Here is a 23,560-nt window from a genome sequence, read left to right as displayed (position 1 = left end):
CCTAAGTGAAATAATTGGTTTAGGTGTTGTCATATGGCAAACACAATTAGCCTATTCATTTGATTTTCTTAGAGCAAGAGAGGTAAAAATGAAAGATAGGTACTAATTAACTTAATTTCAAGTGACATTCAGAAATGAGTCTTGACAAAATCTTGGGACTCAGCTCAATACTTGTGCATAAGAGCTAGTTGGCCTTGATAACAGTACAATGGTCATCTTAAAGACATGCTCCAGAATTTGCTATACCCAGAGCAAAACTACTTCAGTAGAGCTCCAACATTTATCTGACAGTGTGGAAAGTTGCCCTGGTACGCCCAGCACACAGAAAGAAGGATCAATCCAACCCAACCAATTACTTGCCCATCAGTCTGCTCTTGATCATTAGTAAAGTAATGTAAGGTGTCTGCAACAGTGATATCCAGCAACATTTGTGCAGTACTAAACTGCACACTTGCTTGCGGTTTGGCTTCTGTCAAGGCCACTCTGCTCCTGATATTGGTTCAAACATGGATAGAAGATCTCAATTTTAGAGGTGAGGTGAGAGTGACTGGCATTGACATCACAGTTGCACTTGAACAAGTGTAGGATCAAGAAGCCCTACCAATATTACAAACAATGAAAGGTTTCCATTGTTGGAGTCACACTTAGTGCACAGTCAGATGGTTATGGTTGTAAAAGGTCAGTTATCTCAGTTCTTGGGCATCTCTGCTGGAGTTCCTCAGACATGTGTCCTCAGCCCAACTATTTTCAGTCACTTTATCAATGATCTTTTCTTCTTAAGGCCAGAAGTGGGTAATGTTCACTATATAATATTCTTCTTCATGCCTAACTCCTCCAATATTGAAGTAGTCTGTGTCTAAATGCAGCAGATCATATCCCGGTTTGGGTTGCTAAGTGTCCTTCATGTCTCAACTGTCAAAAAATTGCCACGTCCAACGAGAGCAAATCTAGCCACTGCACCTTGTAATAATTGAATCCCCTTCTGTTGACATTCTGGGGGTTGCCATTGAAATTTAACCAGATTAGCCGTATAAATCCTGTGGCTACAAAAGCAGGTGAGAGGTTAGGAATCCTGCAGTGAGTAATTCACTTTTTGACTTGCCAAAGCTTGTCCACCATCTATGAGTCAGGTATGTGATGGAATACTATCTGTTTGCCTGCGTGAGAGCAGCTCCGAGAACACTCAAGATTGACACTATGCAGGACAAAGCAGCCTGCTTGACTGGCATCCACTGTCACCTCATACTAACAGAACACTATTTACAAGATGCACTATAGAAATTTACAAAGGTTCCTTCCGACCTGTGACCATTACCAACTAGAATGTAAGGGGCAAGAGATACATGGAAACATCACCTGCAAGTTCTCCTCCAAGCCAGTCCCCATTCGGACTTGGAAATCTATCACCTTTCCTTCAGTTTCACTGGGTCATAACCCTGGAACTCCCTCTGCAATGGCATTGTGAGTGTGCCTCCACAAAAGGAACTGCAGAGATTCAAGAAGACAGCTCACGACCACCACCTACTTGAGGCCAAATTGGGACAGGCAATAAATGTAGGCCCAGCCAATGATGTCCACATGTTCTAAATGAATCGTAAAAATATTGCTGATCCAGCAAAGCTCTTTCAGTGCAATCCTACTGGCATCTACCAATGTGGAAGAATACTCAAATGTGTGCTACCCACAATCAGAAAACATATATCCCTGCCTTTTATTGAACAACATTAGTTCACACAACCATTGGTAAAGTGATATGATTTGTCCAGTCAAATACCTATCCATAAATAACCAGTTCACCAATGGTTATTTTGGGTTCTGTCAGAGCCCTTTTTGGCTCTGGATTTCATCACAGCAACTTTGATCCAGATGTGGATACAAAAGCTGCATGGTGAAGGAGAATTGTAAGTAACCACAGTCAAAACCAAAGCAGAATTTCGCAAAATGTGGCAGAAAGGATGCTTAGTAAACTGAATTCAATGGGAATGAAAAGCAAAACTGGAATAGCTGGAGACCGCAGATGGTTGTGATGTTGAAGTCGTTCGTAATGGCACTTGGACTGTGCAGATGATTCTGTTGTGAGTTCAGCAATAAGGTTGATTTCTTCATGACTCAATTTCACTCATAACTCGTATGATAATTAAACAACCCACATCAGCAGGATCTGAATAAGGTGTATGTGGACTGACAAGTAGCATTTAAATTGACACAATAAATGTTCCAATTAATGGCCACTATGAATAAGAATAAGCTAAGTCATCAGTGTCCTTCAGATACCTTCAGTGTCAACACCATTGCTTAAGTCTCTGGACATAAACCTAGCTCACAATTGAAAAGCATCTTCATTTTGTTCCTTCTAAGATGCCTTTCTATTTAATTTCAGTGGCAATAGTTGCAGAAACTGTGGGAATAAAGGAAATCCTAGAGAAGCATGGAATTAATGTACAAACTGTAGCAGATGTTTTTCCAATCAGGGTGCAGCCAGCTCGTATTCTTTCTCGTATCTATACAAGACTTGGTAAGAAAATCTTTTCTTACTTAATTGTATGTGGGAATACTGGGATTGTTACATCTCAGTCCATAAAGCTCCAGTCATTTGCTGGATATTCAAAGGATTGTATGTAGCAGGAATGAAGGTAACTTAATATAAATATAGTACATGTCTTTTATTCTCAGAGTTAGGACCAAAATGGCAGCAACAAAAGACCATCAGACCCATCCAGCCAGACCTTTGTGCCCTGGTAATGTAGTAGCCAATTTAATAAACTGCAATGTTAATGCAAACTCCCACCATCCAGCTAACAAGTCAGGGCTATGGGAAGAAGACTGACTCTGCTCTGCACAGCCTTTAATTAACTTTTGCCATTCGGCAAATGCCTAGTAACATTGCTGGCTAATCAGAGGCGGTAACCACTGCACATATTGCAGCAAGGCCTGTAGGAAAGCTTACTGACCGTGGAGCCAGGACAACAGGTAAAGCTAGGGATTTTGCTAGGTCATCATGCTCCAACATCTTTAAAGCATATATATTCTTTTAACTAGGTGCAACATTCTAGGTTTTAGGATGAGTGGCTTGGTCTTTAAAACATGACTGACACACAGATCTAACCTTATTGACAGGTTACAATAAGAGAATGAATCTGAGTGGTCGGCCTTACCGCCATATGGGTGTTCTTGGCACATCAAAATTGTATTTTATCAGAGATGAAATCTTTTCTTTCACTCCTCAGGTAAGTGCAGATTCTCCTCATTTTTGAAATTTCATTTCAGATGTGAGTTTCTTCTAATGAATGAAATTCCTCCTTTTAGGTATGAAATGCATAGTCCAGATTTCCCTGGCTCTTCCTTGATAGCATGAGATTACAAATTTAATTAAAACATAGGGACAGGAATTCCTATTCATGCATCCCTTAATATCTTAGGTTAAAAAAAATTAGAAATTTCCAATTTAAAATAACAATTGGTCCAATATCAACTACTATTTGTGTAAGAGACTTCCGAAATTCTACCATCCTGTAAGTGTAGAAGTGTTTCCTAACTTCATTTCTGAAAGGCCTGGCTCTAAGTTCTAGGCTTCTATTTCCTAGACCACTTTTATTTCCATTGCTTGGCAAATCAATAATCTCTGTCCTATTTTTTTCCCCACCTTAACACCAAGTTTAACTAGGGCTTTGAATAATTGTTGCATGATTTCAAATTCCTCATGCTGCCATCCCTTAAATATGAAGTCCAACATTTAATTTGCCTTTTTAATTTTTTTTTAACTTGTTCATGATATTTCCATCTTACATAGACCTCTTTGACTCTTTTCTTCTTCATTCTTTCGAGCTGTTTAATGTTTAAAAAGTGCCTTATTCTACCTATCTTTGGGTCCATATTGCATGACATCACATCTACTTACATTGAAATATGTTTTGGCCATTCACTTAATTAATATCCTTTTGTAGTTTTATGCTTCAGTTCTGCACAGCTTATAATATTGCCTATCTTTGTGTCATTGACAAATTTGGATACATTTCCTTCTAATCCATTGACAATGTATTTAAACATGATGCATATATGAATACTAAACGCATCCTCATGATCACAGTCTGCCGTTTCTCCCTTCATTCTGTTTCCTGTAGGGTAGCCGGTTTCCTGAACAGGAATTTGTCCTTGATTCTGTGAACTTAAAGTTGAGCTAATAAACTCTTGCGAGACTCTTCATTGAATTAGTCCTAGTAATCATATATGTAACACCTACAGATTTTTGCCTTTCCACTTAGTAAACAAATACTCTGTCACCTTCCTTTGGCATGATTATTTCTATACAAATCCTCAAGTTAGCAAACGTGTTTCAAGATGTTCAGTCACTTTATCCTTAACTGTAGACTTTAGTACAGTTAGAAACTAATCTTCCTAACAGGTCTATAATAACCTTGTTTTTTTCTCTTATTTGTCTTAAATAACTAAGTGACACTTCAAGTTTCTAGTTTGTAAATCTTTGTAGGTTTGCCATTTAAAGCATGTACTGACAAAGATGTGCAAGATTGTGATCAGTGTTATGACCATTCCTCAGGCAAGCTTCCACCATTTGTTACATGTTCAGATGGGATATTCCAAATCATTAAGTTCCCTGATAAGGAATGAATCAGCTCTCCTTCTTTCTTTGATCCTTGGTTGTTTGCAGCAACACTTTTTAAAAAAGAATTCCCTTCCCTTATGGATACCTTTCTCCCTACAAAGTTTGTAGGTAAATCTTTGAACAGGGCTATTATACCTGTGCTTTTGCTGGAGAAAAACGAGGTGGCTGACTTTGACACTCCCAATTTCATATAGTCTGCTCAGAAAGTAGATCGCTCAGTGTTTTTAAACTGGGTAGGAATCATATGCACCATCCTATCTACAATGATTCTGTGATGTGGGTTCATGCAACATGTACAAGCTACACCACGTGAATACTATGGTTACTGGAAAAAATGTAATTTTCTTCTGTACATCCAATCACTTTTTAAAATCATCTGTTTACAGTTTATTGATAAGCAACAGTTCTACCTGGCCCATGATAATCGAATGGTTATTGAAATGCTTCGAACAGAATTGTCATACTTGTGTCGCTGCTGGAAAAATACTGGACGACCCACTGTGACTTTTCCAATTTCACAGAGCATGCTCAGTAAGTTGAGCACTTTGATTTCTATAATAGATTGAAAATAACTTTAAGCTACCTTTATAAAAAAAACTCCCCAAACATTTAATCCTATTAGCATGAAGCTGGCATTTGTTTCCAAAGACATTGACAATACTCTGATACCCATGCAAGTTTAGTGGTTTGTTCAACCAACCAGTGAATGTTGAGTAACTGTAAACTGTGTACGGCATCCTAGGTGATCCTGATTTCATCAAAACCTGCCATTTAAAAGCATGTACTGACAAAGATGTGCAAGATTGTGATCAGTGTTATGAACATTCCTCAGGCAAGCTTCCACCATTTGTTACAAGTTCAGATGGGATATTCCAAATCATTAAGTTCCCTGATGAGGGATGAATCAGCTCTCCTTTCTTTGTCTGATCCTTGGTTGGCTGCAGCAACACTTTTTTAAAAAGAATTCCCTTCCCTTATGGATACCTTTCTCCCAGGTTAATTGAAGTTGTTTTAAAAGGAGCCAGTTTAATTTCCTTTAACCAGTTTAAAGAGTCAAGTATTTGAGGCAATCCCTCAAACAAGAGGTTTTGAGGGTGAATCTGATGAAGACAAACTGCAAAAAAATATATTGGTGGTCAAAGATGCAAGTCATCCTATGAGTATTTCAGTTGCTGATTCATTCTATTGTGCCATTCTAGTGGCTGTACCTCAACAGTGCATGGAGTTGATTACCTTAACTGTTATTTGGAAATCCTGTACAAAACTAATAAAAATTGAGTCAAATAATATGAAAGCATATTATTCCTACTTTGCATTCAGGAATGATAATTTGTTGCCATCTTTTAAAGGGAGGGTTTCTTCTGTGTGAAATTACAGGACTGTCATTTCATCAGTGCTAATATCAAAGTAATGCAAATTCCTTCTTGTGTAAATCATATGTTAACATGATATATGTTTTAAATGTCGAAAGATAACACCAAAACTCAGTTGTAAGTGTTCCTTTAAGTATTCCTGAGGAAGTTAATGAAGTAGTAACCATAAATCTGAAGTATGGGACCAGAATTGGAATGTTTATCTGTTCCAAATTGTAGTTATGGTGACCAGGTTCAGCTTTTGTGGATAAAGTCTTGGAAAAGTGAGCTGACAAAGGTCTTGATTCGTAAAGAACATTCTTAAGAAGTAATGAAGGTCAATTCGTGAATGATAAATTTTTGGAACATGTTTGAAAACTTAAACATTACAGTATTGTATACTGCTGTGGAAATTCCATTCAGCAATGGCTTGTGAAAAAATAAATCATGCAGTAATTAATGTGATGTAGCACAAAATACTGGCAGAACAGCTGAACCAAGTAGGCCAGAGAGCTCTGTAGAAAAGAGGCAACTGAAAAATAAGATGATATTCTAGTACTGGTAAAGCAGTTCCTTCTCTGAAACTAATCATTGTAGAAATCCCCCCTAGTTTTGAGAAGTGTTAATGGGTACAAATAGAATGCAAGTTGTACCTTTTCTCTCTGATCTGAACAGAAAATGTCCAACCAGAGATGAGCTATAAGGCCAAGGCTACATTTGTAGCTAGAAGTTTTGAAGGCTGGTTGGAGAAAGAAAGACATTAGGGTAGTCTCTCCTATAGCAGGGAAAGCAATTTAGAAGATCTGTTTAACCATTCTAATAACCTTTTCTTGCAAACATAACTGCATAGATATCAAAACAGTTTTCCTTTAGGGTAATTGGTTGGACAGGTACATTTGTTTTGAACCCCAGATGAAGCAGCAGGAATAGAAATGAAGCTCTGGAAATTGAAAATATGCAGATACTTTAAATCAATCTATTCAGATGTACTATGACATACTTCTGGAGCTAGTGGGACTTGAACCCTGGCTTTCTGGCTCAAAGGCAGGGACACTACCACATTATGGCTTAAGTAATGTTGTTTACGTCTGGTATCTTTCATTAAAGGCATTCTTTTAACATTGGGGTGTTCGCAGCTGAAGGAAGACTCAGTGCTATAATGGAGTTTGCACGTATGTAAATTCATCATTGATGAATTCCCCAATGTCAGTTAGAAATTTAGCCAGTATTATTCATCCAGCCCCTATTCATTTCTCCATTATTTTGATCGTTATTGCTTTTTTTCTCTCTACTCTATATCTTTTGTTGACTAAATAAATCTAGTTGCATACTTGTAAATTTTTTTTTCTTTTGCTCAGGGCAAATTCATAATGGGTCACAATGGTGTCCTTTTGATTTTACGTTATCATATATATCACGTTAATTGCTGAACTCTTCTCTAAGTTTAGTGTACACCTCTCCTTTCTACCTGTATCCTTTATTAGGACTCCTAACCACTGAGAAGGTGGATTGTCTGTCATTTTAAGATTATTAGCCTGTTTTTTTTTCTAAACTCTTAAGTCTTCTATAGAATAAACCAGGTTTTAAATTTTATCTAAGTCTGACAATGCCACGTGCATAAAAAGAGTCATCTCTCTAGTAAATTGTGTCAAACTGGTGAGCCTCCTGGTCTGAGATTTTGACACCTGATCTTGCTTCTAGTGGAAAGCAACATTGCCAAAGCTATGCTTTGCTTTTTTTTCTTGGTAAGGATGTAACCTGTGTCTACACATTCACTTCATCTTTAATTGATGTTAAGGTTCAGCTTTACAAAATATCTCTATGAAGTCAGACCCTGACATTTTGCATCTGGTTTCAGCCATTCTTCTCCAAAGTAACTCCAATTATAATATTCTGTCTGAAAAAATCTCTTAATTTCCTATCTTCACCTTTAGGCAGCCATTCTCTGCCGTCAGTGTGAATTTGGATCAAAGTCTATGAGTGAGACAGAAACCAACACACCTATACTTGTGAATAGATTTTGTGAACTACTCAGTCATATATATTTATTTACGAAACAACCTGTTCAGAACTATGGAGTAGGTAGGACTTTAACCCAGGTCTTGTGATTCAGAGGTAGGGACACTACTATGCGCCCCAAGAGCTATAACTGCTCAGTCCTTTTTATTAACCTATTTTTCTAAGCAACTTGTTCAGTGATGTTATTAGTTACCTCTGGAACATGTGAGACTTGAACCTGGGCTGCCTGCCCCAAAAGTGTAGCTATAGCACTGTGCCACAAGAGCCCTTTGCTGCTCTTTTATATCTAAGGTTGATTAATTGATTAAACAATCACTTGCTTAACTACCTTCTATATTAACAGCCATTCACTAAGCCCCCTGCCTCTGGATCAGAAGGTCTGGTTTGAGTCCTATCTGCAAGAAGACATGTCATAATTAATCCATACAGGTTGATTTAAAAGCAAGGTCATTTTACTTGCATACTTGGTAATTCTGCTCCACGCTGCCATTCTTTCCTGTGTTTCGTATATTATTTGGCAATCATATTATCAGACCTCAGTACTCAGTTGTAGCTGAATAATAATTGACTATTGAGAAAAGCAATGGAAATCTGTCAGTTGGAAAATGAGATGAAGGTTTAGTTTTTGGCACTCGAATGTAAATTGTAACTCTTATCATTTAAATTTTTTTTTAAATGAAAATTTTAAATTACAGAAGACAATGGGACCAGTATTGATCCGAATGTGCTATCCACATTGAAGAAACTGCAAGATGGATATTTTGGAGGAGCCAGGTAGGTGATCTGAGGAGCTATGTACAGCTGAACCAGTGCACACTTCCTAGTAGACATTGAATAATTCTGTAGAACAGGGGCAATCACTTAATTTTTGTGCACACATCCAACAATAGAAAATGCCTGTTTTGAATGAGATTTTGGTTTTTCAAACACTGAAGGAAAACCTTAACATTACACCAAACATTGCATAGAAAACGTGGATATTGATGCCATATTGGGCTTTTTAATACTCACACATATTGTTTAAGATAGGTTTTCCAATATACTTCACTTCCCCATATTTGTGGTGTTTACTGTCAGCTGGGGGTGGGGGCAGAAGGTGGAAGGATGCTTGGGAATCAAATATATTTACTTCTAATTTTGTCTGTCTCTTAATAGTCTTGCTTCTAGTTCAGACGCAGTTCCTTGTACATTGAATGTTATGTCTGTCTAACTCAGAGGGGATTGTACATTCATGAACCTGGATTTCCTTTAACAGACTATTCAACAATGATATTTTCTTTCTGCCAAAAAAACCCTGCAATTTTCTTCGTCAATAAGTGCATTCTACTCTCCATTATTGCACTATTTTTGGTAAAATACTTAGTATTTGGCATTTGGATTTTTTTTTGTTTCTGATTTAAAATCAGCACAGAAGAGTAAGGATTAATCCCCCCCTATGTTTGCTTCACAAATGAGCTTACTACCCTCCTTTGACTATTTACACCCATGTTTTCCGGAGGGGGTGTTGGATAGCTGTTAAGGATTTGAACTTCGGCCAATTTTCTCCCTCTTTGCATGGGGTAATGACTCTACTTGTGCCCCATTCCTACTCTAGCTGAATCAACCAACTGGAAACTGAATCCCTCCCTTACCAACCATACCATTGGGGGAAGTCTGATTTTAAATTTATAGAAGTCATAAAATGTTCTCCCTTGGTGCTATATATATATATATCTGATATATTCAACTATAGATGGCACAATCTATTCGATTACTTCTACAAACTTTAGCAATTAATGTACTGCCTCTGATGCCAACTGCAGGTTGTTTTAATTGATTGCATTATTAACTTTTATTTCCTTTGTGCCAGAAAACCTACAATTTTATTTGCATCAACAGATGCATTCTACCCTCCATTACTATATTATTTCTGGCAAAATGTTTAGTGATTGGTATTTATGTAGCTTTACTGAATGTTATTTATGATTGGCCACAAAACTGTATGGATTAATCCCCTCTCCATTCTTGCTGACCCGTACAGCTTAATGTTTGAAATTAATAATCCTCTGCAGAATTTAATACAAATGTTGCTTTTTCTTCCATCGGTAAGAAAAGTGATTTGGTCTAATTCATTCAGTTCATTATTTAGGTTGTTGCTCAGGAACTGGCATACATCATTTCTTCACTCTTTCCAAAATTATAATGCAGCCTGAATTAATCCCCTCCTCTGTAACTTTCTGGGGCCTTTGTTGCAGCAAGTAAATCTTATTTGGCACATACTTCTCAGTGAATTATTGTTTTTGTGTTGATAGCGTGTCCCATTATTGCATTGCTGATAGTGCATAAAGCAAATATTCTGCCTCTTCAATTTTCCAAACCAATTCTAGCAGAACACTAGAAGCACAGACCAAAAACTGGAACAGTTTATAAATTTCCAATTACTCAATTGCATGACCGTTACCCCAAACCTTGTAGTTGAGCAGTTTGAACAGAAAGGAGTCCTCACTTATTTTTTTTTATTTTCAGAGTTCAAACAGGCAAGTTGTCAGCATTACTGGTAACTTCATGCTGCACACATCTCAGTTTTATGGATCTAGGACCTGATGGTAAGAGTGTTGGTGACTGGCTTGTTTCGCACGATATAGTAGAACCAGTGGATCAACTGCATGAATTTCAGCTTTTAGAGTTTGGTAAGGATGAGGATCTACACAATTGCTATTTATTTAACAATGCAGTTTTGATAATGTGCTGACATTAGTTTCTCAATAATTAGATGTTTGTTCACTTTTCTAGAGTGGATGTATTTTCAGTCACAGTGCTGAGTAGTACTCTGACACTTAATCGATATTCTGAAAGGAAAAGCACTCTAATTCAAATATGTATACTTTTACTTTTAAGTTATATAGTTAAATATGATGTTAGAACTAGAAAAGTGCAATGTCTCCTTTTTTAGTTACAGTTTCTGCTGATCACAACAAATTTTAAATTTAACCATGTTGGTGACATGCAAATTATGTAAGCATCAGCTATGTCAGGGTCAGATATTACAAACATTCAGCCAAGTTTCTTTGGTGAAATACAAATAGCAGACTTATTGCCAAAAGTATCAAATAAGGATGCAAAGATTATTGAAGAACAGTTTGAATTATGCAAGTGTGTGTATATAAAATAATACCTACATATATAATATATATACCTTTTTTGAAAAAGTTTATCGTGCACACTGAGAAGAACAAAAAATGAAAATTTTGTGTGTTAGCTTAAAGGCACCATAGTCAATTAACAGTTAAAATCATTAAAAAAAGGGTAGGTCACAGATTGTTGCAACTGGTGTTTGGGTTTTGAAGTAATTCTATATGCAGAAACTGTTGGCACTGAGTGTCTTCATGGGACAGTTTATCTGTCTGAGTTTTCTTTGCTTTAATCAATGGAATGAATTCCATGAATTCTCCACGAGTAGGAGAAAATTACTTCTGGCCAAGTTTTAACTCTTTTTGTAGAGGTGAGTTGCAAAGAGAGAGGGAACAATGAGCTGTTGTTCTTCAGAAATTTGCTTCTCACCTTGTTCAAAAATATTGTAGACTTATTTGATCCACAAACTGGGCCCTGTGACCTCTCTCCAAAGGTTTTCCAGATTACATGACTCCATCTGAGTTAGCTGATTGGGAAACGGAAATAATTAGCATCTTACTACATGCAGTAGTTGCCTGTCTGAAGAAGTATACTATTTAATTCAGCTCTGTTCATTTTTCTTTCATTAATGTTTTCAACTTTACAGAAAAATATAGGGGGGAGAATTCAAGAAAATTGCAGTTTTGTATTTGATGGTGAACTTGTGGATGATGAACAATTTAAAGGAAGGCATTTTTGCATTCATCAAGTGATTATTGGAATTGTTTTCTATTTTCCTATTTTTCAAACTTTGTCTGCATTTCTTCAAAACCCGATGGCTACAGGTGGGACTGAATTTGAGAGCTGTTAACATTCCTCATATTTTGCCTGAATACCTATTTTCTATCCAGTAATATGGACAAGAATGTTTTCAGACAGTGTTTTCAATCCAGAATGAGTCTACCAAATGATCTGTCTGACACCCTCCAACAGCTTGCTTATTTTTCATTCTATCTTCAGTCAATTGATGCCATTTGCGCACCCTCCCAATACTACCTCTGCATCACACTCTGATGCTGTTTTTGGCTAACGTAGCAAGGATTTGTGATTTGCTGGAAACTAGAAACACAACCTTTTTTCCTTTTCCTTCTGATCTCAAGAATGCTTGGATAGTTGTAGTGTCTCCAATTTGAGTTATTTCTAATCTGTCTGGTTGAGATTTGTGGTGGACATTACAAATACAATTTTGGACAACTATTTTTAAAATTAATGAAGTCTGCAATTTGATGAAAATCACCATTTAACATGGTTTGAATTTATCTAAACATAATTGTAGCAGGGAAGCATTGAGGTCAGCAATAATAGTAACTACTTATGCTTGAAATGATGTTTACAAAAATATCCAGTTTTGCAGTGATATTTGTATGCTAAACAGAAACTTTGGAGAATGTGATTTAAACCCGCAAAACAAGTAGGTTTTATTTGAGAGGGAGATTGACAGAAAGCCAACTTGCCAATTTGACCAATTTATTTGCAAGGTTAGGTTGGATGTTAAGCATTTTTATGTAGGCAGAGTTCTGTAAATTTTATAGGTTTTCTATTTTTAACCGTGTACACTGACTTAAACAAGATAAGAAAGGCTGAATCCATCAAATAGGTCCACTTACAACACTGCTAATGGGGCAGGAGGTAAAAGGAGCATTTCTTCCATGCCTATCAGGCTTGTCTGTAAGTGTCCTGCCTCATGATAATCTCTCCGTATGTACTTTGTTTCTCTTCTCCCATTCCACTCCGAAACCTCTGATCATCGATGAACTGGAAAGTGGAGTCGCAGGTAGATAGGATAGTGAAGAAGGCATTTGGTGTGCTTTTCTTTATTAGTCAAAGTATTGAGTACAGGAGTTGGGAGGTCATGTTGCAGCTGTACAAGACATTAGTTAGGCCACTGTTGGAATATTGTGTGCAATTCTGGTCTCCTTCCTATCAGAAAGATATTGTGAAACTTGAAAGGGTTCATAAAAGATTTACATGAATGTTGCCAGGGTTGGAGCATTTGAGCTCTAGGGAGAGGTTGAATAGGCTGGGGCTGTTTTCCCTGGAGCGTCGAAGGCTGAGGGGTGACCTTACAGAGGTTTATAAAATCATGAGGGGCATGGATAGCATAAATAGACAAAATATTTTTACCTAGGGGAGCCAGAACTAGAGGGCATAGGTTTAGGATGAGAGGGGAAAGCTATAAAAGAGACCTCGGGGGCAACTTTTTTATGCAGAGGATGGTACGTGTATGGAATGAGCTGCCAGAGGAAATGGTGGCGGCTGGTACAATTGCAACATTTAAAAATCATTTGGATGGATATATGAATAGGAAGGGTTTGGAGGGTTATGGGTCAGGTGCTGGCAGGTGGGACTTGATTAGGTTGGGATATCTGGTAAGCATGGATGAGTTGGACTGAAGGGTCTGTACATCTCTATGACTCTGAGAATTCTCCCACCCCCGTAATGACAGACTTCTCTTGTACCAGTCTCCCTGTCATTAAACACTTCCCCCTTGTATCATCAACCCCGTCCCCCTATTGCTGGTCACAATATACTCTCTCTTTCTCCTCCGCTCCAGTTTCTCCCTGAGTATTCATGTTCTTCAAATACTCAGGGATCACCTATGACCCTCAAAACTATGCTATGTCTCTTCTCCCCTGTCCCAAATTCAGTTTTCAGGTTGAGAACCTGTTTGTTTTAAAAAAAAAAGACATGCTTGTGATCTAGTTGAAGTTTGATGGTAATATGTGCAATATTAAATCAAAGTTATGATCGGGCATGTTATAACAGATGCAGCCACTGTTGCTGCCTTCTACGTTTAGAAATTATTTTGAACTGAATGTCAGCCATTGTATTTTAGAATGAAATGAATAACTTACCTTCTTTCATTTACTGTTGTGCCAAATGGAATTGATATCTATTCAGTAGGTTGTGAAAATCCTCACCATCACACATTAAGGGATTCTGGATTTTAATGCAGATTAGACTCTGCATACTTGGGTTTGCTTTTTTTTGTCATTTTAAGATGGCATGACGTTTATTGCTCCAACTTTTGGCTGTGCTTTTAAGGAAGAATGTATGTGATGGAGAAACTCACTTTGCTTCCTGTTGTAGCAGAAGTTAATGTACAAACTGAATTTACTTGAGGTGCATGTGTATTCCATTCTGGCTTATTTAAGCTTGTGCTAGGCGATTTATGATATTATGCTTTTTAATTTACAAATTTAAAAGGGAAATATTCTAAATGTTTTACTGTTGAGATCTTGATTGCTCTATTTTCCTTCACTGGAACTGGTTGAAGATGCTTGATGAAATATTGCTACTTCTGGCTTCTCAAAAAATTGAAGAGCATGTTGGCATTTTACCGTGTGTGATGTTTACAGCTGTCTTCTGCCAATTGTACGACATGTTATCCCTCATTCTCTAGCAGAAATGAGTACAGATGTAGATAATTCGTATTAAGATTCTGAATTTGGAATTAATATGATATTGACATTTCAAACAAGAAAGGGCTGTTATTCTTAAAGGCTAGGTTTTAATATTTTGAGTACTCTGAACAGATGACCCTTCAGGTATCAGGATCAGATTTGTCAACATTATCCTTTTTCTTGAGAGAACCAAGCCTGAAACCTTTGTGATTTCCTCATTTTGACATCTCATCCAATTTTTCATCTTCCACAAATACAAATTCTACCAAATATGAACTTAATGTGTTTTTGTCCATGCATTGATTGAGGTTGTAGAGAGGCAAACAGACATGTCTTCATGTTATATACTTTGCAGCAGCTATCAATCTAGAGTGTTCAAAATATATATTTACTTTTGACAACTTTTTCAAATTGAGTGCTCTTCTCAACTCTCCTGAGGACTGACTATGCAATTCACATCATTAAACACAGACATATAGCAGAAACCTTACCCAAAAAAAGAAAATGATTCATTTGTGACCATTGACTGGTTATTACTGGGGCAACCATCACAGATAAGATGTTTCTGGCCCTCATTTTATGTGCACACATTTCCATTTTGCAACCCTGAATAATTATTAGGTTTGGGATCCCCTGCCCATGTAAGAGCAGAAATTTATTGCTACGCCTGTATTCCTGTCTTGTTTGAGAGTATTTCATGTAACAGGCTGGCTTTTTTAAAAATCCCGTTAAAAGAAAACATTTATGATCAGAAGTTTATTCCATTTGAAGATCTGTTATCTAATCTGGTGACAGAGTTGCTATTGATGAGACAATTTGGACAAACAACAAGATATTTATCTAAAGCAGTTAACATTTACGCAAGGCCCCCATCAACGACATCAGTGCTACAAGGAATATAAACCTTAATGAACTGTGAATTCAGAGTTGGAATTAAGGTGCATTTACAGCAGTATTCATATGACAATTAAATCTGGAACTTCTGATCCTGATTAAATTAGAGATTTTTTTTTTGTCTGAACAATATGGGACCAGCATGTGTGTTCAAGTTTGAATGAGAACTCCCTTTACCATCAGAGATTGGTAGCTATAAACTGAATACCACATCATTAAGCCTGCTCCAATCTTGAGCCAAACTAATTTTACTCATTCAAGTAAAACCTTAATAAATGTTTTGTTTGGGAACAGGAGGCTGATAGAAATGGGTGCAGCCTGGATGAAGTACTTGTGGAAATAGTTATTTCTGAGCAATTGTGCCGCTCAGACTTGTTGTAGTGATTATGGCAAGGTCAGCCAGGTGGACCTCATATAATATGAGTTCTCTGATTGGGGCTGTTACTCTGGTCCAATTAGGAAGCCCTGACTAACAGATAAGAACAGGAGGGTTTACACCTGCGTACACACAACATGGGTGCTGGGGAAAAAGTAAGCACTACTGCAGTTAGGCGGTAGTGTGGGGTTAATTTAAAAAAAGGAAAAAAACCCAAAAAAAACAGGAGGGTAAGGTATCCTGTCACTCTGAGGGAGGTGGATCAGTATCAAGGACTTTCCACATGTAAATAAAGGGTGATGTAGTGACAGCATACCACCTTTTTTGGAGTTATTTCAGTGGCGACAAGTGTAAAGCATGTTCCCAAAGAAACTCACTCGCAACAATTGTATTTGACTTGGGATAAGCATTTCTGGCACCATGCCATTATTTGGGAAGCTTGACTCATTCAATCCTGCAGTTGAAGACTGGACCCAGGTTGTGGAAAGAATGCGTTATTTTTTTCTGGGCAAATGACATTGAGGCAGATGAAAAGCAACAAGTGATTCTCCCAACAGCTTGTGGACCCACAGCTTTCAGTTATTGGGAGCCTTTCCCTGAGACACCGAATACTAAAACCTTTCAAGAGTTGAAGGATTTAATCAAGGAATATTATGACCTCCAAGCTACTACTAATTCTGAGATGCTATTGGTTTCACTTGGCAATTCAAGAGCCAAGGGAGTTGTATCCAGATTTTTGACTAGTTTAAGATGACTGGCAGAGGCATGTGACTTTAGTGAGATGCTGAGAGACTGTTTGGAATGTGGGATTAATGATGTAACCATGCAAAAGCACTCAATAGCTGAAGACCAACTGCACTTCAAGCAGGCATTACAACTGGGTTTATTGTTAGAAAATGCGGCAAGAGGAACATATGAATTGCAGAGTATTCTAATGGAAATGTGCACCTTCGCCAGTCCGACTGAGCTTGGGGAACACCAGTTGAGTGAAGGCAATTACATAGCTTTTCTCAGGAAGTATCGTTTTTTTTAAGAGATATTTTTATTGAAAATTTAACATGTTTTTACACATTTACAAAAGAAAACTTAAAAAAAACAAATATAAACATTGATATACAATTAAATCTTAAATAAATAATAACCAAAATCTATCAAACAGAATAAAAGAAATACCGAGAGGGAAAAAAAACAAAACTCAACTAACTACTCATCTAACCTACAACTAACCAGTGTATGATTAAATCTCTTACTTTATTCAAGAGCAAAAAAAACAACGGATAACTCCGAAATTGAGTAGCGATATATATGCTTGGAATGTGTTAACATCAAATCATAACAAAACACGTATTTGTGCAGGATTCCTCTCCTAAGGGGCCCCGGACCAGCCAGGTTCCCCCTCTCAATTAAATAAAGGCCCTTGTTAGGATGACCGAGATATCTGTATTTGTGTAATTCAAGAAGGGCTGCCATATTTTATGGAGTAATTTGGGTTTTTTTCTGGTGCACCATATTTGTAAGGAAGTCCGGGGGAGTATATTCCATAATTATTCTGTGCCAACTCTAAAGTCCATGAGGGCCCTCAGCCACCCAGTTTACCAAAATGTCTTTCCTTGCACAGAAAGAGAGAATGGAAAATAATCTCTTCCCTGTCGTAATTTCAGGTGTTCTTTATCCAATAAATGTGTCTCCTATAGGAGAGCTATATCAACCCTTTCCTTCTTGAGGTTTGATAATTTTTTCTTCCCTTTGACTGGTGAATTACTCCCCGTGACATTCCAGGTGCACCATTTAATCAACCCATGATCACCGGGCAAGTCCGAGACCCCCCCCCCCCCCCCCCACCACCACCACCACCACCGGGAGAAGAAACCCTATCCAAAACATCCCGAGCATAGAGCATATAAAATTCACAAAAATAAAGGCTCTTTAATACACTCAGATCAATATAATAAAAAAACTATTTCTAAATTTAAAAAAAAGCTTATTTAAACGGAGATTTTCCCCCTTGTTCCCAAGGGGCATCACTTCCTTTCCAAAAGCCCATCATAACCTCTCCCAACCAGTGCCCCATCCTTGACCCAGGCACTCCACGATAGGATAAAGAAAATTCAAATATAATACTGAGCTAGAATTAACAATGAGTACCCTACACCCCACCCACACCAACACCTGGATATATTTGGTAATGTTAATACCATGTATGAACATACATGACTATAAAATTACAGTCTCAGCAAATAATAATTAAATATAGTAATACAAAATAACAGGGGAAAACAACCCCGCTCCTAAGGACAGAGATAAAATAGGATAAGGTAACCACCTTTCCCCCCATCTACATTAACTAGCCCCCCTGGCCTATATATATATATAAAAAAGGGAAGAAAATCGCTAAGTGAAGAATAAATAAATAAACCCCTCTTCCCACCCCCTGGAGATAACATTAAACAGTAAGGTAATGAAAGGGAAAAAAAAGGTGGTAAACCAGGGTGGGGGGAGGGCAAAACAACATCAATTAACTCTTACAATTTATCTAAGCGAGTCCAAAGGTTCCTTGGCCTTCTCCAGTGAACCAAAGTTATACACAGACTCTTCATGGCTGAAGCATAGCATAGCTGGGTAGCGCAAGGAGTACTGAATGTTTAAGTCCCTTAAATGCTTCTTCGCTTAGTCAAACGCCTTCCTCTTTCGGACCAAAGCTGGGGAAAAGTCCTGACGTAATATAATCTTGGATCCATTAAATCCTGGCTTGGGGATCTTTCCCAAGATTTCTGGAAGCTTCCAAGAACATCTGCCTCTCCTTGTAGCTCTGCAGCCAGAACAGGACCGGGCGGGGGCGCTGGTTCGAGCCAGGCCCGTGCACTGCAACCCGGTAGGCCCATTCTACCCTTACCTGGCCTGATCCAGCCTCCAGATTTAAAAGCTGTGGAAGCCACTGCTTGAGAAACGCTGTAAACTGGCCTCCTTCCCATTCGGGAAGGCCCAGCAAACGAATATTTTTTGACGACCTCGATTCTTGAGGTCGTCAGCGTGATTCTCTAAGGTCTGGACTTGCTGTTCGAGAGTCCGGACCCAATCCACGGCTGATTCTGCTATGGTCTCTGAGGTCGTGGCCTTTAGCTCCACCCCTCTGACACGGCGCTCGATTTCCTCGATGTCTCGGCCGTGCTTTTGTAGCGCGGCCGAGAGTGAATTCCATCTGCTTCGGGACTCTTCAATGAAGGCGTCGATCTTCCCATTGAGTTTAGAGATTATTTCTGTGAGACTCACCACCGTAGGTAAGTCCCCTGGGGCGGCTGCGGACGCCTCTGCTGCAGTGGGGGAGGGGCTCCTGCCTGCTGAGAACTGCGGGCTCCTTTCCCCTTAGTCATTTTTACAGGAGACTAGACTGTTTAAATTTCGTACTGAGCAACTAATTACATTAAGTAAAAACTATTTTAAATGATTTGGTGAGTGTGGTGGTGGCGTGTGGCCCACTTTGCCCAAGTCTTGGGAGGAGCACTATAGACTCAGACTTGCTGAGTCGCCGCCATCTTAGATCTCCCCCCAGGAAGTATCTTGAACAGGAAGACTTTAACTCAGGCCACAGCAAAACCCCAAAACAAAGCCAAGCCTTGGACAAGTGGTTAAAAATTTCTTCTGGATCCCTACCGGTGTGCGGACTCAAGACAGCAAAAGAATTTCAGAGACCTAAGTGGTATAAGAGAACTCATAGGCTGGTATCCAGGAGAATGAACACCCTGGAAATTCCACCTACGCCTGGTTTGGAACAATTAAATTGCTTAGCAACATGCAAGTCAGAATCAATCAAAATAAACGTCTGGTTAAATGGTCATCTGGTTCTGATGGGCATTGATACTGGCACAGCCATTTGAGTGATTGCAGAACCGATCTTTAATGAAATTCGCTCTAAACTCCAACCCTTAAGTTTGTGCAAGACCTCTGCTAGACTGAGAACCTATACTGGGGATCTTTGACAGATTAAGGGTACAACTTTGATTCTGATCTGTTATGTGAAGCAGCTGGTTCAGTTACCACTGATTGTGGTAAAAGGCTCAGCCCAAGCTTGGCGGGGCGAAATTGGGTTGAGAAAGGTTAACTCAGGTTGGCTCAACATGTTTTGATTAGAAAATAGCTGCCTATGTGAAGTCCTAATTATATACCCAAAGTTTTTTATTTGCAATGTCTCTGCACTATCAAAGAAGCCAAGGCCACTTTACATGCTGACCAGGAAGCAACTACTTAAACTGTGAGGCCTGCCCAGTGCCATTTGCCTTACAGGCAAAAGTAGAGGCAGAAATCAGAAAGGTGAAAAATGATTGGATCATCAAACAAGTCCAGGTTGCAGAATGGGTAACACCAGTCATATTGATTGTGAAGCTGGATGGGTCCGTTTTATGGAGATTTTAAACAAATGGTAAACTGCTTTTCTCAGCTGGCTAAATACACAATCCTCACAAAAAGGATTTCTATGTAGAGCTGGTCATGAGTCATGTGTACTTGCAATTGCAATGAGATGAGTATTCCCAGAAGTATGCTACAGTTAATTCCCATTAGGGTTTAAGACTGCCATTTGGGGTATCATCAGCCTGTGCAAAGTTTCAGCGGATGATGGAGAATATTTTACAAGATCTACCCCAGGTTGCCATTTATCTAGATGACTTCCCGATAACTGGGAAGCCCAACAAGGAGCACTTAGAGAACTGGACATAGGCTTTAGATGTTTTTCCCAGACTGGTGTACACCTTAAGAGGGAAAAATATTTGTTCCAGGCACCACAAATGACCTACTTTGGCTACAGAGTTGACAAAACCTGGTTACATCTGTTGGAAGATAAAGTGAGGGTGATCAAAAGTGTCCTGGCTCCCATGTCTGTACAAGATTTCAGGTCTTTCCTTGGACTGGTGAATTATTATAGAAAGTTCATATATAACTTGCCCTCTATTCTGGCACCTTTGCATCAACTCTTAAATAAGGGTCAGCCTTGGAAATGGTTGCACAGCCAAGCCATAGTTTTCAACACCCCCTAAGGTATTGACGAACTACGGTCTCAAGCGAGATCTGGTATTGACATGCAATGCCTCCCTATATGACATTGGGATAGTATTAGCTCATAGGTGGCCCCATGGAAAGGAATGCCCAATGGCGTATGCATCTAGGGCTTTCGCTAATGCAGAGCATTAGCTAGAGAAGGAAGATTTGGTGATCATATTTGGAGTTTGAGAGTTGCACCAATACCTTTTGTGGAGGCAAACTTGTAATAATAATGGACCACAAACCCCTGCTAGGTCTGCTTAAAGAGGACAAGGCAGTGCTACCCAGAGTTTCAGGCTGAATTCAGCAGAAAAAGCCATCCAAATTTTGAAGACAGGCTTAAAGAAACAGCCTACAGCTTCACTAGATACCAAACTGTCCTGGTTCCCATTTGATTTTAGGACTACTCCTCATGTAACTATAGGGATAGCTCCAGTAGAGTCGCTAAAGGGGAGAAGATTGCTTACCCGGTTCAATCTGATCTTTCTGGACCCGGGAGAGGAACGCCAATGCTGGACACAAGACTACGCTAAGCAAGAGAAACGTTTTACTCCAGGGGTTGAAGTTTAGTGTAGGAACCACAGGATGGCCCTTCTTGGGTAAGAGGTACAGTCATGTGAGGTCAGGTCCAGTGATGTATAAGGTTTGGGTAGGTGCAGTGGTCTTGAACAAGCATGTGGACCACGTGAAAGTTGCAAACGGGCAGGAGCAAAACATGCTCGGCTCCTCTGAACCATCAGAAAGGCAATCAGAACCTGACTGTTCTTCCTCTTTGTCAAACATTGAAGCGACCTTGGACACTGAGACACGGCGAATATCTCCACTTTATTGCCTTGCTGCCTGAAGAAGAGTGATTTTTTTAAGACACTTCTGTGCGCCACTTGCCGTCCGTATTGAAGACTGTGTTGGAGAAACCTGAGGCAGTGCTAAAATGCCCCAGGAGGAGTAACAAGAACCAACCAATGTCCTCTGACTCAGGAGGAGGGATTTAATGATTGTAATGAGGTCAGCCAGGTGGACCTTATTGAATATGAGTTCCCTGATTGGGGCTGTTAATCTGGTCCAATCCGGGAATCCTGGCTGACAAAAATAAACAGGAGATTCAGAGTCTCCTCAATTTAGGGGACTGACTCTGTGCTGGCTGTGTTACAGTCAGTGTGTCACTGTTACTTTCTGCTTCTCTTTTTGGGGGTGGAAACCTGATTCCTGAACTGGCTGAATTATTTAGCTGGCTTGTTAACTGGCATTCCTTTTAGTGAGGACTGATTTGTTAAACTCCTGATGCACATAATATGTTTCAGGTGTAACTCCGTTCTCATTAGGGGATTGTTGTTTCATTGGCTGGTTACAGCCTGTATGTTACTCTTTTCTTTTTTTACTTTTTGAGAAAAGGACATTGTTAATTTTGTGGTAGGGCTTAGCCCTTGGACTCTAGTTTCCTTTGTTTTTTTGTATGTGTCTTCACTGTTTTTAGTGTTTGGACTGAGCCCTTGTGGAAGACATACATTTTACCAGAGGAGCTGTTCCTGTGGGGAGGCCTAGCCCTGAGACTGGGCCTCTGAAGATTGAACACCTGTGTGTGTGCTGGGAGGTGAGCACTTGGTGAATCCTGGAGTATGGGCGAAGACCTTGCCTTCAGGAGTGGATCAAACCCCTGTGACTTAACTGCACCTGTACAATGTACTATGTTCCTGTGAGTGGGCCTGGTTTTCCAAGGCTGGGCCAGGACTCCATGGAGACTGAACATCTGTGTGCTGTGGGGTGTGCATTTGCTGCCTTCAGGAGTGGACTCTGCTCTTGGTTGTGGACCCTGTTTTTAGCAGTGGACTCTGCAGTTTGGAGTGGACTCCATTTCTGGAAATGGACTCTATATTTTGAAGACTCTATATATTTGGACTGTGTACCAGAAAGTAATTAACTGTATTGTGTTGTTTGTTGGGTCTATCACCTGCACTGTCTTGTGTGTCCCTGGGTCTGGCAGGTCTTACTGTGAGCTGGGAGGCTCACGGGTCATCCCGAAAGCTGTCACTCTGAGAGTCGGAGGGTGGGTAGGCCATCCTGTGAACCTGAAGGTTGGTAGGCTTTCCCGAAAGCCAGAAGGTGGGTAGGCTACCCTGATGTCAGTCATCCTGAGAGCCAGATGGTGGGTAGGCCGTTCTGAGCGCTGTCGTCCTGAGAATGGGTGATCGGGACGGGCTGTTCTAGAGGTGGTCGGAAGGTGTGTCAGAGCAGCCGAGAGCCAGAAGGCCAGAGTAGGAGTAGGCTGAGATCTGGAAGGCTTGTGGGCTACCCTGCACGCTGTTGTTCCTGGGAAGGGGACAGGCTGTTGTAGAGGTGGCCAGAAGGTGTGTTAGAATAGCCCACTGGCCGGACGGCGCATCGGGGTGGGTGAGAGCCCAATGGTATGTAGGGGCAGACCAAGAGCCAGAAGGCAGGTAGCCGTCCTCAGCACTGTCACCCCAGGTGGGTACTGGGGCGGGCTGTCCTAGAGGTTGTCGAAATGTGCTGAGGGTGGATAGTGAAGCCAGAAGGTGGGTAGGCCATCCTGACGCTGTCACCCCGGGTGGATACTGGGGCGGGCTGTCCTAGAGGTGGTTGAAAGGTGTGTCAGGGCGGACCGAGAACTGGAAGGGGCATGGGGTGGACCGAGAGGCGGAAGGTGTGTAGGGGCAGGCTGCCTTAGAGTGGCCGGAAGGTGGGAGGGACGGGG

General features: G+C 39.8%; 1 protein-coding gene across 9 annotated transcripts in view; it reads left to right on the top strand.

The window, feature by feature from the left end:
• The window catches only part of phka1a (phosphorylase kinase, alpha 1a (muscle)), a 111,253-nt gene that overhangs the window by 47,439 nt on the left and 40,254 nt on the right, over positions 1–23,560 (top strand). For 8 of the 9 annotated variants that reach the window (XM_072594942.1, XM_072594941.1, XM_072594947.1 and 5 more), the window contains 5 exons: positions 2,381–2,515; positions 3,118–3,227; positions 5,008–5,152; positions 8,688–8,766; positions 10,498–10,661. In XM_072594942.1, the coding sequence (XP_072451043.1) occupies positions 2,381–2,515; positions 3,118–3,227; positions 5,008–5,152; positions 8,688–8,766; positions 10,498–10,661 (633 nt within the window). The remainder of the gene's footprint in view (positions 1–2,380; positions 2,516–3,117; positions 3,228–5,007; positions 5,153–8,687; positions 8,767–10,497; positions 10,662–23,560) is intronic. The other variant, XM_072594946.1, reaches the window with a different exon arrangement.

Source organism: Chiloscyllium punctatum, chromosome 25 (genome assembly GCF_047496795.1).
Source record: "Chiloscyllium punctatum isolate Juve2018m chromosome 25, sChiPun1.3, whole genome shotgun sequence".
Taxonomy (NCBI): Eukaryota; Metazoa; Chordata; class Chondrichthyes; order Orectolobiformes; family Hemiscylliidae; genus Chiloscyllium; species Chiloscyllium punctatum.
The sequence above is the reverse complement of the archived record's forward strand: the minus strand, read 5'-3'. Positions and strand labels throughout refer to the sequence as shown.